Raw genomic sequence first — 19,140 nt, 5'->3', positions numbered from 1 at the left:
CTATCTTTATATCACTTCACAAACCACATAAACGTTGAATAATTTGATTATAAAACTCTCTACCACTATCAGAATAAAGGACACTTGGGGGCACCAAAGGTGGTAAAAATGTCCAGAAGATGATATGCTACTTTATCAGCCTTTTTGGAAGTTAGTGCGCGGAGGATAACAAATTTTGCCAAATGCCCTTGATATCCAAGCAAGAACTTTGACTAATTATCTGGGTTTGCCTGCGTGTCGATTAAGTCACTTTCATATAGTGAGTTCATTTCATTGTGAATGATACGTTTCACTACAGCACCCCTTTTCAATATTTATTGCTTTTTCTGACATGGCTCACATGATCTCAAATAAGTAACGATTGATTCAACAGTCACGTTCTTGTGCTTACGATTCAGCTCCACAATCTTCTGTGTTTGGCCGCCATGGTCTATAGAAATGTGGGTCTCACGTAGAACGTTAAACAGTTCGTCAAAACTAATGTAATAACAAATTTCTTTTTTTCCAGCAGACACTAGTCCTATGAGTTTCTCTTTATCTCCGATGTTGAGAACATCATATCGATTCAAATGTCTGTAGTGAACAGATGTTTTATTGAAAACAATTATTTTGTTTGTCACTTCACTTAACAGAATATTATATTGTTCAGCAGTTACATAAAAATTGTTAACCTCCTTCTTATTCACCGATTCACTTAAAATTCATAAAATCTGTTACGCATATCATCACTCATTCTGATGCAAAGCTGCAGGAGAAACACCACTAAAACGAGTCACAGAGATGACTGTAAGCATGATGCTTCACATTAATTGAAACAACACAGCGGTGAGCGGACTGAGAACTCACAATTGCCAACAAAGAAACTTATCCGAACACAAAATTGGCAACAATGAAACTTGTCTAAGCCTGCATGACAGAGTCGGGAGCCTACGATCCTGCATTTACCAGTCTGCATTGGTAAATTGTAAGATTTACGAATGTCTCATGGTAAAAGTTTGAAATCTATGCACATAATGAGAAATTTCAGACTTTTACCACACTGCGACGGTATATCTTAGGTTTCACCGGTTAATTCTAGGATTTACCAATTATCTTATTTTTACAGTAACACACAAGTCTTAGACCAGGATCTATTTACATTGTATGTGAGCATCAGTGGTGTTTACTGAAACTATGATCAACCAACTGGTGAAGAACCATATCTCACACCACATTTGATAAATACATTTACTTAAGTCCTCTTAAGTACAATTAATATAAATCTATGCTTTGCTCCACAACATGGGGGATGTTTTTGAGTCAGCTCTAAGAAAAAGAGTAAAAACAGTACATAACAAACTGTTTCAAACTACTTATTCACCATTCAACTGTTTGGACACAGCTCATTAAAACTAAATTTGTCGTGTTCATGTTCCCAAGCCTGTCTTTTGTTCTTTTAGAACATTATTGTTATAAGGGTAGTTACATAGAGCTTCCACAACTCAAAAAGTTGGTGTTAATTTTACTTGGTGTGGTTCTATCGAGTCATACACTCTTGCCTTCCTATGAACTTTGAACTCACACAGCCACCCGGTTGGACAGGAACCTATATTTTAATGTCAATTTCAAATCATGGTGCAACTTGGCATTTTACATCTTAACAAATCATTGCAGAAGTGAGATGCAATAATTGAAACAAGAAATTCTAGAACTGATTAAGGATCAAACTACAGACTTTTGGGTTCGTAGTGGCACGCTTACTGAGCCCCTAATTCACACAGTTATGTTCCACATTCCAAAAATACAACAGATTATTTGCATCCTTTTTTTATTTTGTTATTGTTAAATGGAATATGAACTTTGTACTCCTTAAATTTTGTCTTTACTTGCAGTTACTTTTCCTCCGACTTATTTTTTTCCAGAATGTACAGAGAATATGACAAGAGACTGCCATACTACTGTCTTTAACCAGAAAATTTCCCTTTCTTCAAACATGTGATGCTTCATTTACAGTCAAGGTGAAGAATACTTAGTGTATGTAATTCAGACAGCCTCAGCCTTAATTATATCCATAGCAAATTCACCAAACCCTTACGACTCTTTCTCTGCTTCCTTTGTATACCTGGTGCTCTGTGGCTGCACAAAATGTTATTTATTCGCAAATAAGTCAAATGAGATCAGATTTCCATCTTCAGTGTCAATCGCAAGTCCAATTCATCTGTGATAGCAATGTGTACATATACAGATGGTAGTAGTATCATGTACACAACTTATAAAAGGGCAATGCATTGGTGAAGCTGTCATTTATACTCAAGTGGTTCATGTGAAAAGGTTTCCAACGTGAATATGGCCACACGACGGCAATTAACAAACTTCTAATGTGGAGTGGTAGTTGGACTAGAGGCATGGGGCACACCGTTTCAGAAATAATTAGGGAATTCGATGTTTCACTATACACGGTGTCAAGAGTGTGCCGACAATATCAAATTTTAGGCAGTACCTCTCACCACTAACAATGCAGTGGCTGACTGCCTTCACTTAACGACTGAGAGCAGTTGAGTTTGCACAGAGTAGTCAGTGCTAACAGACAAGTAAAATTGAGTGAAATAACCACAGAAATCGATGTGGGACATACAATGAAATTTGTTAGGACAGAGTTGCACAGTTTGGCATTAACTGGCTATGCCAGTAGATGACCGATGCATGCGCCTTTACTAACAGCACGACATCACCTGCTGCACCTCTCCTGGGCTCGTGGCCATATCAATTGGATCCTAGACGACTGGAGAACTGTGGCCTGGCCAAATGATTCCCAATTTCACTTTGCAAGAGCTGATGGTAGGGTTTGAGTGTGGCACAGACCCCACAAAGCCATGAACCCAAGTTGCAAAGAAGATACTGTGCGAGCTAGTGGTGGCTACATAATGGTGTGCCTGTGTTTGCATGGAATGAAATGGGTGCTCTGGTCCAACTGAACTGAACATTGACTGGAAAGTGTTATGTTTGACTACGTGGAGACCATTTGAAGCCATTCATGAACTTAACAGTCCCAAACAACCATGGAATTGTTATTGATGACAATGCACCGTGTCATTAGACCACGTCTGTTTGTTGAACAGAAACACGGCACTCCCAACACTTTCACAATTATAGACAGCTATAGAGTCAGCACGGCTCAATACCTCTGTAGGGGACATCCAAAGACTTGCTGAGTCCATGCTACATTGAGCTGCTGCACTATGCCAGGCAAAAGGTCTGACACAATATTAGGAGGGATCCCATTACTTTTGTCATCACAGTGTACACATCAGAAAGTTTGCCCTCTTATACTTGATTGGTAACATGGCTGTTACTGGTCTTACAGAGTTGGTCATGTAGTACATAACACAAATATTTAAATTTGTAATTTCATCATGATAAAAACTTGACGGTGACATCTGTCACACTTGTTGATAGAACCCGAACTATTTTTTACAAATGCTTTGTATCATCACTGACCAAACAGTTCAATATAACTTGCATACTGGGAATATATTTAGTAGTATATACAGGATCATCTTTCACTCAGCTACTACAATTCAAGATAAGAAATCCATTGTACACAAATATTTATTTTCTGAAATGTACACTAGTTAGTTATACTTAAAGTTGTACATAAAATGGCAAGAACTATGGTAACATTAGCACCAAATGACAAAATCAACAGTAAAAATGACAACCTGGCTCATTCAGTGATGTGTGCAATCATTTACATCATCATATTTTAAGTACAAAACTGAATTCTGAAATGGCCATAAATTGCTTCCCATTTCACAGACGGAAAAAAAAAAAAAAGCATTAGTGAGTATTCTAGTGAATAAGAAATAAGAGTATTATCAACTTTAAGCACATAAATGAAACTAGGGACAACAAAACCTAGATTTCCATGTTGTAGGCAAACTGTAGTGATCCAAATTGAAATAAATATAGCATCTTACACTAACAGATAATCTTGATAAGACAAAAAGGTACTGTTGGGAATTTCTATACAACAGATTGTACACACTATATATATCACACACCAAATCAGTAACACGAGTATATACCATTAAAAATGATTACATTGAAGCTTTATGATACAAATCTTCAATATTACAAGATATGGCACAAATTTGTAAGTAGACAGAATTTTCTTTATTACACTTGTGAATATAGGCTAACTTGCCCACCTTGAAATTTGTTGTGCTTGTATACCCTGACAATTCCCTTTTATGGCCTAAATAACTCTGCAACATGAGTGTTAAATTATATCTATATATAGACATTAACAAATATCAGTTTCACAGAATATATACAGATAGAAGAAATTATGTTGTGGTGTGACTCAATATACACGTAGCATTATAAGCGCAATGTTAATAGAACAAAAGCTTCCAACTACTGATTTTTCTTTGCAATACTCAATTTACTGTAGCTGTAGATCCTCCCCACAAAGCTATAAGTTATGAAAACTATGGAATGAAAGGAAAAGACCCATACTGCTTGACGAAACTGCTGAAATAAACCTTATGTGTCAGCAAAATTAAATCACACAATAATGGGTTTAGAATATAACACACTAAAGTATGTCAGTACAACTTAAATTTCGATGATAAAAATAATGGTATTATTTTACAGCTAAAGTGTGATGTATTTCTATAAAAACTGAAGCTTACAATGTAAAAGACAAAACTCACTGAATTTTCCTTCACACAAGAAACTATCACCATACAGATGAACTTCCCATACCAGTACATATTATAGAATGTATACTTTCAGGCACGTATGTAATAATATTTTACACACAATTGTAAGACTTATTCTGCCATCAAAATAAGTGCATAAAAACTGATGTTACTTGGAAAGTGTATCTTCTATCAGTCACACCAGAAAAACGTCAGTCAATTTCATATTTATTTGTATACTGTTTTCTTACTCAGCTACAACACTTGCATCTTATTACTTACATGAAAGCTACAGTTACAAACATGGGGTAAATTTTTAGTTTCTTCATAAATGAAAGAAAAAATCATATCTTGCACAAAATGGTCTACAGTAAGGAATGGATATATGTTGCAGAGTTATGTCATAAATTGATTGTATTGTCAGAAGAAAATTATCATAAAAATAAATTACAAGAAGCATTATAAAGAAAACAGTACATTTTTATCAAAGACAAAATAATGTAATTACCTTTCAATCAGAACTTCACAATATTTCATATTCTACATACTAATGAAACTCAGCATTCATCAGACAGACAACAAGAAAATGTAGTAAATGTAAATGAATAACACACATCATTCCTGAGATTAGACTCACATTCACATCCTAAACACACAAAAAAGAAAGAAAGAAAGGAAGAAATTTCTCAACTTTTGCAGACACACAATCATGGAAATAGGAACAAAACTTATCACAAGTACAATTAAAAAGACCGTAACACAAATAGTTGCTAGTGAGTATTTGCACTTCAAATTAAAAATTATTCACTACTGTATACACATTCAACAATATTTTTACAACCTTGAACTTTAAAAACTTGCAACATACATGTGGGTGGTCTTACAGTAGTGCACAAAGAAAATGGAACATTGATTTGTGCATTTTGGGCATTAGATTGAGGCATGAAATATCCACTTACAAACATTTAACCAAAAATGAGTATAACATTATAAATGTAATAAGAGTGCAACATGTTGGGGGGAAAAGCAAGGAGGGAGAGCCAATAAATCATAAAAAAGACTACAAAGGGTAATTATCACAACACAGATGGTTTCATTCATCTTTCAACCGTCAAATAAAAAAAATTGTCACAACCACATGCTAAACTGTTGTTTCATAAATTAATATATAAACAGCTTAAAAGGTTTTAAAATTGCACATCCAATATGACAGCAATAAAATGGAAGCATAATTTGTAATGAAATTGTAAATTTTTCTAGAAAAAATGCTGATCTATTAATATTCATTATACAAATATGCAGCTTTAAAGATAATGTCAATGGTACGGAAGCAACAGTGACCAAACTTGATGCTGAGCTGATATTTATTGAACATTTAAGAAAAATAAAAATTATGGAGCACTGTTCCCCACAAACTTGTGATGGATCAGAAGAAATGCTTTTCATTCTCATAAATTTTTAAAGAAAATGAGGAAAAGGGAGGGGAGAGAGAGAGAGAGAGATAGAGATAGAGATAGAGATAGAGATAGAGAGAGAGAGAGAGAATTTACACAATGCCTTTCGATTTGACACGATATTTATATAATCATGACAGTTTAATATCACAGGATATGTTGCAGTGCACAAAAATAATAATCAAGCATGCATGTCACCAGCAGACATATGACCTAAAGAGACACTGTCACAGAAGCTAATGTAGCAAGTGAACTTTGTACTCTGAGAGAGATGAAGTATTTCCACCCTTCAGTGTGAAAGACTGAATCAGCTATGATTGACTGACCTGTCACAGGCATTTGTTAACATGTTAACCAAATTCAGAGTTTAATAATACAAGTTCAGGCTACACACAAACATTTATTTTGTTAACTAAGACATGAATGAAATTTATTGAACATAATAGCTCCATTATTATGAATTCAAACAAAGAAAATTGTTACTAGTATCACTGTAAGTAATGAAAGGCATATTGTTTTTCTAATATTTAAAAGAGTACTGGTTGCCAGAAGGCAACTGTAATTATATCTTCCCACATTTTAGACAATATTTTCTGTTGTTGTCTCCAACTAAAAACAAATTCTTTTTATATTATTATGTTCAACAGGTGTTTTTCTTTTAAAATTTGTATGACAAAGGGCAAATTGTCTGCAGTATGCCACACATCTACAGCTTGCACACACTCATGAAATTCTGTATAAAGTGTAATTTTGATCAGCTGAACCCACCCAAGTCTATCTGATGTTATCTACAACAAACTTGCTTGTTTATCAGCTCATAAAATCTCAGCATGCTGATATCATTCAAGAGTGAATTAGTCTCATGTTGTCCAAGTTCGATTACCTTTATGAGCCAAGAAGGATAGAAATTTTGAAGGCTTTCTGTCTTATTCTTTATAAATCTATAATCAAGAAGACATGAAAACTTTCACAATTAGATGGCAAAATCACTCAGAGCCCTGTAAAAGTAAATCCAAGAAATATTTTCTCGCCTTTATTAGTCCACATTTAACTTGCTGTCTATGTTTTCAATGTGTTCATTTTCTCCATATTTTACACAGCATCAAACTTATATGTTCCTGTATTACTGTGTGTTAAAAATACCACTACTAAAGAAATGAATCTGTCCTGTGATGGTTGATAGCTAGTGACTTGCTTGTCCCCTTAACTAAGCCATTTCTTTTGTATTAACTGCGTTTTATGACTATGTTGATTTTAGAAAGTATTTGACAAAGCACAACCATGTAAATCACAAGTGTCTGACAGGGCAGCAGCAACATTAAAAAATAGAAAAGGCCTAACATAAATTAACAAACAGACCAGCATTTCTGTACAGAAAAGTATTACACATGAAATCTGATGCAGCACATACAAATAAAATAAATCACATAATATTCTTCTCGGGTGTGCAGCCGGATCATAACGTCATCTTGACACAATATTTCAGGGGTCCAACTGGCCGCCATCTTCAGGTGAGAGTGTTGGTACACAATCTCGCCGGAACTGACTTCTCAGCGCAAGCGGCGGTCCCTATAAAGGCCACAGAAGGCTGCTTGCACTAGAGGGCAGTTACGGCACCTTCTTGCACACGCGTTGTGGGCCTTCTGCGGTCGTTATAGGGGCCGCCGCATGCGCTGAGAAGTCAGTTCCGGTGAGATCGTGTACCAGCACTCTCACCTGAAGATGACGGCCAGTTGGACCGTTGAAATATTGTGTCAAGATGACATTATGATCCAGCTGCACACCAGAGAAGAATATTATCAGTTATTACGCCGGGAAAGCCTTCGGCGTCACAAAATAAATCACAGTCTCTGCCAATTACATGCAAGCAGACTCATTGTGCACTTCAACATCTCTCTGTATTTCCAAGAAACAAAGTGGGATTTGGGTGATTGTGCCAAGACAGAATCTGCACATATCCAAAAGAAACAACAACAAAAACTGAGAACACAAATTAATTTCTAGGTAGCCACAACAGTCGCACATATACACACTTGTGTTCTTATTACATAATGGAGTACAATTTTTAAAAAAGTGTAAAAACAAGACCCAGCAAGGAGCACACGGCAGCGATATGATGATGACTATGGTGATCTTTGGCAGCACAATATTTTAATGACAGCCATATATGTATATACAGTCTTGTATCTGGAAAAAAAGAAAAATAATTAAAAATTCCTGCTCACTCTTTTACACTATAGGCACACGATAAAATAATTTCTAAGACACCACAATTTATGACACCACAGTTTAAATGTGAAGGAATACATGTTGGTTTATAGCACAGCTGTTCACTAAATTACAAATGCCAGAAAAGTTGTACAAAATGAAATAAGAATAAGCTTTGGACAAAACAGAAGATACGCACAAATCAAATTTTTAACTTGACAAGGAATTCCAACAATTACCACGTACATAATGATATTTTACGTCATACTGTTACACTAAAGACTTTGGTAAACAAGACAATATTTTTATCATTCTTTGAAAAATAATAAGTCATTATTTCAAACAATCCTTTTTTCCTTGTACCCACTTCCCATACTATTGTGTCTGTCAGGACATCATACACAAGATGCAAGAATTTTTTTCAGCTACCGTTCCTTTTTAACACTATAAATCAAAGTGGCTGGGCATGTGGATCAAGAACCACAACTATAAGTGCAGGAATTCTATTCATCATTCAATTATGTATCCTCCACAGGTCACCTCTTTGGCCTCTTCCTGTAAATGATGCAAAGCCCTATCATTTGGTTAAATTAACATAACAAACTCCTCCTTTCATTTTGTGCATTTGATATTACCTTTTCATTTTCACATTAAGGTCAATACTTTCTTAATCCCACAAGGACTTTTAAACTTCTTGGCAGATCAAAAGTGTATGCCAGAATGGAACTCAAACCTGGATCAAGTGATCTACCAGCTGTGCTATACAAGCACAGATCATGACCTGCCCTCACAATTTTCCTTCCACCAGTATCTCTGCTCCTACCTTCAAAGCTTCACAGAAGTTCTCCGGCACATTTTGTGTAAGGCAAAGGTCCTAGGTTCGAGTCTTGGTCTTGCAATAGTTTCAATCTGTCAGGAATTTTTAAATCAGCACACATTCACTGTTGTAGAGTAAAATTTCAGTCAGGCCAAGGACACTTTTGTCTTTGGTAAACTCTAATCACAATTACTTACCAATCAGATGTATCTGAAAGATAAATACAGCTGAACAGATGTGGATTTCAATACTGCCCATGTGTAAAGGAAGATAGGCATAAATAAATGCCCCTTCAATAATCAAAATTTTTGAGGAAGAGCAAAAATCCCATTGAAATAGTCAATGCTTATTCATGATTTCTGTGGCAAACATCCATGTGGGACAAACTGTTTTACATCCTGTACACCAAGTACTTTTTATCTTTACAGACAGTAACTGTTTTAAAATTACAGCTTCTAGTGTGCTAAGGTATACAACAGGACTTCAAATAAGTCTAAAAACTTCCATTCTGTCAACTAAGTTTAAAAATATCTGTGCTGATCCACCATTAAAATTTTTGTCGAGCAGAAAGCAAGTCAGTAGGAAACAGGAATTACAAAACTGTACTTGTGTAAAAACAGTGTGTAGTGCGTTTAAAAATATTCAGAAGGCTACTGAACATTTCAAAGCACAATGCATTGTCGCTGATGAAGCCAACGAAAAGGCAAAGGATGCTGCATATATTAATTTCCAAGGATGAGTTTTAACAGAATTGCTCGACACTCAAAGAACAAGACTGCTGTTTAGAGCTTCATATTGAAGATTGCTTCAAAGTGTACCACAACGAAAGTTTATTTTAAGGGAACATGTACCTTGTCCAACATAATAAAGGTCTAATATTAACAATTCTTGAAACTCTCGTTAATTATTAGTAAATAACTTCTACACTATAGCAATTTTTATAATGCTGCCTTCCTGCACCAGCTGGCCTAAAAAACCATTATCACTATGCTAGTCACAAGCAGACACACTACTGGCTTTAAGGGATAATTGCTTGGATGGGAAAGCCTGTACTTCATTAAGTATTTTTCAAAATCTTTAAACATAATGGACCTTTGTGTATACCTATTCAAACATCATGTATGGCACATTTCCATAATGCAACAGCCTACTAATTAACAATGGAGAATTTATGTTGTTCTCTGTCTTTTATATAATCAAGTTTGCCGTCTTATCTCTTTTTGCAAGGCCTTCATGTACAAGCACTGAAGACACTAAATAAAACAATGGAAACTCCACATACGAATATTAACACTGTAGGAAAAGATAGATTGCTACTTACTGTAAAGAAGAAATATTAAGTTGCAGAGGGGCACAATTAAGACACACTCACACAAAGTTTTCAGCCACAGCCTTCATCAGCAAAGGCAAACAGAGAAACACATCATTCATGCACACAGGCAGGCAGACTTCACACACATGTAACTGCCAACTCCAGCAGCTCAGACCAGACTGTAACTACCATGTGGGATGACAGTAACAATGTAGAAGGAGCAGGGGAGGAAGTGCAACTAACAGCACCTGCATTTCGACAGCCGTCACTCCTTTCACACCAAAAAATCGCTTACAGCATGGCCACCTGGTAATGGCATATCTACAGTGAAAAGAACTTCCATGTTCAGTATGCCGAGGGTCTCACCAAGGCCTTCATGTACAAGCACTATTCCCCAGACCTAGTCTGCAATCAGGTCTCCCGTGCGATTTCGCTCCACACCTCCCATTCCCCCACCAACCCAAAGAACTTGCCACAAAGGCGAGCCCTCTTTGTCACCGAGTACTACCCCAGACTGGAACAACTGAACCTTATCATTTACCAGGCATTTGATTACCTATTATCATGCCCTGAAATGAGGGAGATCCGTCCCACCCCTCCTAAAAAGGTGTTCCATTACTCACTAACCCCCACAAGTCTTAAGTACATCCCTATGCCATTCCCAAAACCTAACTCATTGCTACAAGGATCATACCCCAGTGGAAGGCCCAGGTGCAAGACCTGTCCAATCCACCCAACTAGCACTAACTATTCCAGCCCTGTCACATGTTTATCCTACCCTATCAGTGGCTGGGCCACCTGTGAAAGTAGCCATGCCATTTACCAGCTCTGCTGCAAACATTGCATAGCTTTTTATATTGGTGTGAATAGCAACCATATATCCACCAGGATGAAAAGCAGCCACCAAACTGTGGCCGAGAGCAAAGTAGACTACCCTGTAGCACAACATGCAGCTAAGCATAATATGCTCAATTTCAATGGCTGCTTAACTATGTGAACCATCTGTATCCTCCCCTCCACCACCACCTTTTCTGAACTGTGCAGATGGGAGTTATCCTTTCAATACATTCTCTACTCCCGTAATTATCCTGGCCTCAACATAATGGTAACATACTGTCCCCACATTCTCCAACCAACAGTTTCCACCCCTTCTGTCCTATCATTTACTCCCCATTCTCATTTACCAGCCTCTGCCAATGCACCTGCCCGTCTTTCCCCACTCCTCTCCTTTTCGCTGCTTTTTTCCCCATCTCCCTGCCCACAACCTCCTGACACTGTGCCTGTTTCAATCTAGTCCCTGCACACTTCACCACACAGCATTCGTCTCTCTCCCCAACCATACACTACTAACCATTTGCCTTCCCACCCCATCCAGATTGCTGCTTGCATCCCACACAATGATGTATTCCGGCCCAAGATGCTGTTGGTTGTCATGGGTGCATGAGGTATGCTTGCTTGTGTGTATGAGTGGGGTGTGTTTCTCTTTTTCCTGTTGATGCAGGCTATCACCAAACGCTTTGTGTAAGTGTCTTAATTGTGCCTATCTGCAACTTAACACGTCTTCTTTACAGTAAGTATAAACCTATCTTTTCCTGCAGTATTGATATTGGAGACACTAACAATCCAGGTAAGTATTATATCTGAAGTGGCGAAAAACACTGGAATCAATTTTTAACCACAGATTATGAAAACAGCATTCAAATTTTAACACTTTTTTTCCCTTGGTGGGTATAATATAATCAGCCTAACCCAGCAAAAACTCACAAATACAGGCTATGCCCAGCGACCAGAACACCTTTTTAATTGCATTCCATCTATCTTTAATTTGGGCATGAATCCGTATGATTTACATCTCTGTGATTGAAACGACACAGTTTTATGTTGCCTTTTTATCTTTTTCTATATAAAATGCCTTTTGTTGCCTTTTGATTATTTATTTATTTCTTAATTATTAAAAACAATAGTGATTGTCATTGTAAGGAGAGTAGCAGTAGGTATGGATTCAATAATCACCTGCGTTTATCAGGCACCCTATTGAATAATATTTCCTTACAAAGCAATAATCAGTGCCACAATTAAAACTCGGTAGCTGGCCTACGCTTTAAGGTGACGGGGCGGGAGAGGGCCGGGGGCGGGAGAGGGCCGGGGGCGGGAGAGGGCCGGGGGCGGGAGAGGGCCGGGGGCGGGAGAGGGCCGGGGGCGGGAGAGGGCCGGGGGCGGGAGAGGGCCGGGGGCGGGAGAGGGCCGGGGGCGGGAGAGGGCCGGGGGCGGGAGAGGGCCGGGGGCGGGAGAGGGCCGGGGGCGGGAGAGGGCCGGGGGCGGGAGAGGGCCGGGGGCGGGAGAGGGCCGGGGGCGGGAGAGGGCCGGGGGCGGGAGAGGGCCGGGGTGGTAGATGGTCGGGGGTGAGAGAGGGGGAGGGGGAGAGGGGGAGGGGGAGAGCGATAGGGGGGAGAGGGAGAGGGATAGGGTGGAGAGGGATAGGGGGGAGAGAGAGAGGATAAGTTGTATCTAGCAAGGGGAGGCCGCCAATTGTGAAATTCAGATTCGATTCATACTGCGCATAATAAAAGCTCATGGCCAGAGGTGTAATGTGGCAAAGCACCAAGATGCACTTCTCAGCCGTTGTCGAGAAAATCGACAGTTAAAAGAAACCATTGCGGTGAAATTCTCTCTACGATTAATAATTTTCCAGAGCGTCCTGGCGCAGCGGTAAGCACTCGGGTTCGTAATCTGAAGGTCGCCGAATCGAATCCCGCGCCATGCAACTTTTTTTTATTTTTTATATATATATATATATATATATATATATATATATACACACACACACACAAACACATATACAGACACAAGCAGACATATTTAAAGACAAAGAGTTTGACTTATATATATGGTCGGGGGAGAGCCCAAGATGCCCTTTGTCTTTAAATATGTCTGCTTGTGTCTGTATATGTGTGGATGGATATGTGTGTGTGCGCGCGCGAGTGTATACCCGTCCTTTTTTCCCCCTAAGGTAAGTCTTTCCCCTCCTGGGATTGGAATGACTCCTTACCCTCTCCCTTAAAACCCACATCGCATGTTGGTGAAGGCGGATCGCTCTCCAATTGTACCGCCTCCATTTTTCCGTTTGTTTAACAGGGTGTACCAAAGCTCTCCCGTCCGCACTGATTTTCGACGATGTTATAAGTTGCGCTAGGGACCGCATCTACCTTCTTTCGAAGTTAGCAGGCAACTACGCTGTTACGTGGCGGCTCGTTTCGGCCCATTCAACATCTGTCCTTCAAGTGTAACGAGCGAGTAACGGAGTTTATATTTCATACCTGCCACAGCAAATTTGTGTTCGTGGGGTTTCTATTCTAATTCGAACGTTTGACTTATGCTATACGTATTCGTTTCGGAATATCGTTTCTACGTCTTCCGTTAACTATATGTGGTTAACATTATGAAGACAATTAATAACATTTGTGAAATACAACTTCGTTTGCGGAAAACATAATGATGTTCGAAGTCGCCAGTTTTTCCACGACAAACGACTTTCAACAACTTATTATATGCATAATTGTTGCAACTGATTGTCGGGAAAAGGTTTGCATGGCGCGAGATTCGAACCGGCAACCTTCGGATTACGAACCCGAGCGCTTACCGCTGCACCACAACGCTGAAGAAAATTATTAATCGTAGAGAGTATTTCATCGTAACAGTTTCTTTTAACTGTCGATTTTCTCGACAACGGCTGAGAAGTGCATCTTTGTGCTTTGCCACATTACACCTCTGGCCATGAGCTTTTATTATGCGCAGTATGAATCGAATCTGAATTTCCCAATTGGCGGCCTCCCCTTGTAAGTGAATGTATGAGCATATGCTGTCCAATTCATAAGAAGGCCTTTTGGTCGAAAGCCTGCTTGTTTAGTAGCCTTTATTGTGCCGGTCTGCAACACAACATCTCCAGTAAACAGTGAGTAACAGTCTATCCTTTTCATAATACCATCAGAAACTTAGGTTAGGCAGATGCCACTTGTAAGTTACGATGGCAGCTGGCACAGTAATGATGTCAGAAGAAAATTCTTTAAATGTTTCTTCCATTTCATTTCTTGAATTATACACATAATTAATAATGAAGATAATGACTATCCACAAGTAATGGCAGATGAATCACACTGCCATGAGCTGTCTTGTTTAACACGTTGCATAGCAGTTCGTTTCGTTGGCTGACATGCTGCTGATTGTTAGTTCAAACCACCACTAATCTTTTATTATTTATGATTTCTGAAAGTTTCTCAAATTTTCCTGTTTGTAATGTTTGCGTATTGTAAAATACCCAATGTTTGTATAAATAGAAGCACACACTATCCAGGAGTTCAGCTCTATCAGTCTCTTGGTGGTCTAAGTAAACATGCTTTCAGTGCCAAGTGTTGTACTTCACTGATGACACTGATTCTGTATGAAGACTCAGTCGTGGTTCTGACGTGACACAGTTTGCTGGAGATTTACATCACCGTGGCTCCAATTATGCAAGGTAAAAGCCGCCATGTACACAGATAGGAAATGGAATACATGCAATAACTCATTCCAAAGGACCTCTGTGTCTTTAACAAACTAATGGATTCCACAATGTAGTAAGTCAGTTACACATCAGGCATCCAACAGTGTCACCCGGGACAATGGTCAGGATTCAATGAAATGTCTGACAGGATTTGACTGGGTTGCCAAATACAAGAGGTAGGATGACAATAAGTGTCTGGCAAATGTGAACTTTTACTTAGATATTCCAACCGAGCACTGGTTTGAGAACAATTATGAGAAGCTCAATAGCTGGGATGAACTCCAGGCCAAACTGGAGAAAACATCTGGTAGCTAGAAGCAATAACTTCTAGCATAAAAATAAATGATAAACAGGGCACAATGTCCTGGGGAAATGACACAGTCTTTCATACAGAATGTTTTGGCCCTATGCAACAGTGCGAATCCTCCGAATATGACAGATGTCAATGAAGTATCACACTTAATGGAAGGAGTCACAAAAGATGTGTCTTCTGACCACTTCAGAGCAGTTTCTTTTACTCTTCTTCTTTGGAATCCTTCCAGATTCAATACTCTTTCTCTAAACATTTCATTGGTTGCTGTTTCTTCAGCTTTTTTGTTATTTTTTTCAAAATCCTTTTGTACTTCATGGATCAAATTTCTTGTTGACATCTTATCCCACAAATATTTGAGGATCTTTACGGAAAATCTATTGTTTTGCGTTTGGTATAAATGCCAAAAAGTATGGTCTACTTTTTCTCGTTACTTCTTTTTTAAATTTTTTTCCCTACAGAAATTCTTAAGCCGGACCTATTAGCTATTTGTTCTAAAAGATTAATTTGTGTTGTAAGAACTCACATTTACATTAAGTATAAAAATGTCGCCTACAAATCGGAGAGTTTATTCCAGTTTTTTATTTCATCTTCCCAACTGTAATGGTGAATTTTGATATTCATTCAACTTTCCATTCTCACTGTTTTTTCTCTGACACAATTAAAAACAATTGGGGACACGCCATCATCTTGCCATGCAATTGTCTTTATTCTGAAGGGCTGAGGTATTTCGCCCATAAATTTCACTTTAGATGCTGTGTCTGTAAGCGTTTGAGAGATTAGAGTTGCTAATTTCTCACATTATTTTACCTGTTCTTTATCTGTTAAAACAATCAAATGTCTTTTTGAAATTAACAAACATTACTACAATATCTTTTGAATTCAGTAATCTGTGGTGAATGACTAAATTACATATTTGTTCAGAACATGATCTGACATTCCTAAAACTATCTAGATATTCACCAAAATGATCCCCCAATATTGTTTCTATTCTGTTAAGTACAATCTTGGAAAAATTTTTTACAGGCAACTGGTAGCAAAGAAATCTCTCTAATTTTTAACATTTTGTAAATTGTCTTTCTTGTTGTAGTGAATGTATCAAGACTACCTTACAATTTCCTGGATTTTTTTCCATTTTTGAGATTTCCTTAAAGATTAATAATTTTAACTCATGTTTATTTTTTGTGGAGACCATTTCAAAAGTTCTGCTATAATACAGTCTCCCAACTAGCCTTACTGTTTTTTAAAGGTCTTCATTACGTCTTCAATTTTTCTGGTAGAGGTAAATCTTGTCCAAGATTTTCATGATTGTTTGAGAATCCCAACGTATCGATTGGTTCGGAACAATATACCCTTAATCAAGCGAGGTGATGACATGTGCGTCACTTCCAACAAACCGCAGCTGGTCTTCCTCCTACTTCCATTATTGACCAATTAACAAGATGTCAAAAAGTAAAATTTCATACATCACTACATAGCCAATTCAGAGAAGAAAAATGAAAGAAACAGGTGATGTCCTTGTTGAACAAACCGTCCTGACATTTTTCTCAAGTTGCACAGGGGCTCTACAGGAAACCTCAAAATGGATGGCTGGGCTGCTTTAGTTCTCCAAAGAAATTAATTCACTTTCTCTGTCAGTATTGCTACTAGTATATACAAGAAAGTAATCTGGAGAAGGGGATTAAAACAAAATGTAATGCTTTATAGAGTTGTACACCAATTGCAATAAGTATACATACAATGAATTTGGAATTACTTACATTATAGGAGCGACGTTTCACTGAATTACACAATTTCGGTTTTGTTGGCCAATTCCAACTCTGCTAACATCTCTCTCAATTTCATCATCATCTTCAATACTGTAATAAAAGAAAACATAATGATATCAGTTTTTAAAACTCAGAGTAATTGGGGTTCGCACATAAACTTTCAGCGAAATCAGAATATGACAGAATTGTACTCACACAAACATTCTACTAAGTTATTGTAACAAATGCTTACATATCATGGCAATAAATTATACTTTCTTAAGTGGTTTGATTAGCTGATACATAGTAAATGCTATAACCAGATCTATAACAACTTATTTAATTTTAGCTTGAGAATTAGGACTTCTAGTTAAATAAATTTTAAATATATCAAGGGTGCAGCCCACTGATATAAATCTTCAATTATGCTAAGAGTGTGGTGCAAGAAATTTTTTTAGGGTCTGGATCCATTATCATGGATAATTATTTTTCAGTTTCAATTCCCAAAAATTTATTCAGGAAGGGACTTTATTTAACTTTGCATGCTGTCTTCTAACTTTCCATCATCCATGTCTAATAACACATTTTGCATTACACACTGTAGAATCAAGATTTTTATCCTTTGTTTTAAAAATCATGAGAGCACTTGTGGTACTTCACTCTTTACTTTGCACCAACTTAACTATTTGACTAGAACAATTAATATACAATACAAAACTTCCTGGCAGATTAAAACTGTGTGCCGGACCGAGACTCGAACTCGGGACCTTTGCCTTTCGCTGGCAAGTGCTCTACCGACTGAGCTACCCAAGCACGACTCACGCCCCGTCCTCACAGCTTTATTTCTGCCAGTACCTCGTCTCCTACCTTCCAAACTTTACAGAAGCTCTCCTGCGAACCTTGGAGAACTAGCACTCCTGAAAGAAAGGATATTGCGGAGACATGGCTTAGCCACAGCCTGGGGGATGTTTCCAGAATGAGGTTTTCACTCTACAGTGGAGTGTGCGCTGATATGAAACTTCCTGGCAGATTAAAACTGTGTGCTGGACCGAGACTCGAACTCCGGACCTTTGCCTTCGAGTTCGGTCCAGCACACAGTTTTAATCTGCCAGGAAGTTTCATATCAGCGCACACTCCGCTGCAGAGTGAAGATCTCATTCTGGAATATACAATACAGTTTATGCACGTTGCAGCTGCAAGTACTGGATACAATTAGCACACTGAACTCCAATGGACAATGAACACACTACACTGATCACAAGATTGACTGTCAACAATAATTGGGGACATAAAATCAGTATCATATATTGAACTTGTAAAATGATAAATGAATTAATGACTTCACTGTCTCCCACAGATCCATGAAGGACAATCCTCAGGTACATGGAATGAATCCAGCCGAACAACATAATAATATTTGTGCCTGCCTCAATTAAGCAAGAACTAGTGAATTAGTAGAAAAGTAGCCATTTAAAAAAGAAGTGCTGCTTCTTCAGGTTATTAAATAGCTGCTGTTTATCTCTTTATGTTGACATGAATCCATTGATATTTTTAAAGAAAGTAGTTCCCTACATCTGTAATGATGGAAAGTTGTTTAAAATATAATACTTATAGGAATTTTTAACACTTGAATCTAAACAGATAATTTGCAGTAGTGACTAATGTGATGAGCTTTTAATTTTCTTTTGAGTAGGCTATTTTCTTATGTTAAAAATATGGTTTGGTTTGCTGTTATTCGGAGTGATTATAACATTCAAATACGGTCAATATTCTCACAAAATATCTCTTATTTTTATGTAATTAAAGCTTAAAAGTGATTAAATACCAAGATTTGCTCAAGTGATCGAAAACACTCTGTTATCGGCTGAAGCTCCGGTGATGTCACAGACTAGGAGTAAGATGAAGCTATATGTGTGTTACAGGAATGTTAGCCGCAGTTACTACATTTTTCTGTATTTTTTCTGCAAATAGTTTAGCTATTTAGTGGTGGAAAATGCATTTGCAACTTTTAAGTAACAATTGAAAGGAATTTTCTGAACACCGATAATGGAAACCTTACGAAAATGGAT

At 37.8% G+C, this 19,140-nt stretch overlaps 1 protein-coding gene across 3 annotated transcripts in view; it reads right to left on the bottom strand.

Annotated features, from left to right (window-relative positions):
* Window positions 1-3,570: 3,570 nt before the first annotated feature.
* LOC124615508 (EH domain-binding protein 1-like) overlaps window positions 3,571-19,140 on the bottom strand; it is a 206,554-nt gene continuing 190,984 nt past the window's right edge. For all 3 annotated transcript variants that reach the window (XM_047143464.1, XM_047143466.1, XM_047143467.1), the window contains 2 exons: window positions 17,084-17,182; window positions 3,571-8,323 (listed from right to left, as the gene is read on the bottom strand). In XM_047143464.1, coding sequence (XP_046999420.1) covers window positions 17,101-17,182 — 82 coding nt within the window. In that variant the 3' untranslated portion in view covers window positions 3,571-8,323; window positions 17,084-17,100. The remainder of the gene's footprint in view (window positions 8,324-17,083; window positions 17,183-19,140) is intronic.

This window comes from Schistocerca americana, chromosome 5 (assembly GCF_021461395.2).
Source record: "Schistocerca americana isolate TAMUIC-IGC-003095 chromosome 5, iqSchAmer2.1, whole genome shotgun sequence".
Lineage (NCBI taxonomy): Eukaryota > Metazoa > Arthropoda > Insecta > Orthoptera > Acrididae > Schistocerca > Schistocerca americana.
This window is presented reverse-complemented; position numbering and strand designations above follow the sequence as displayed.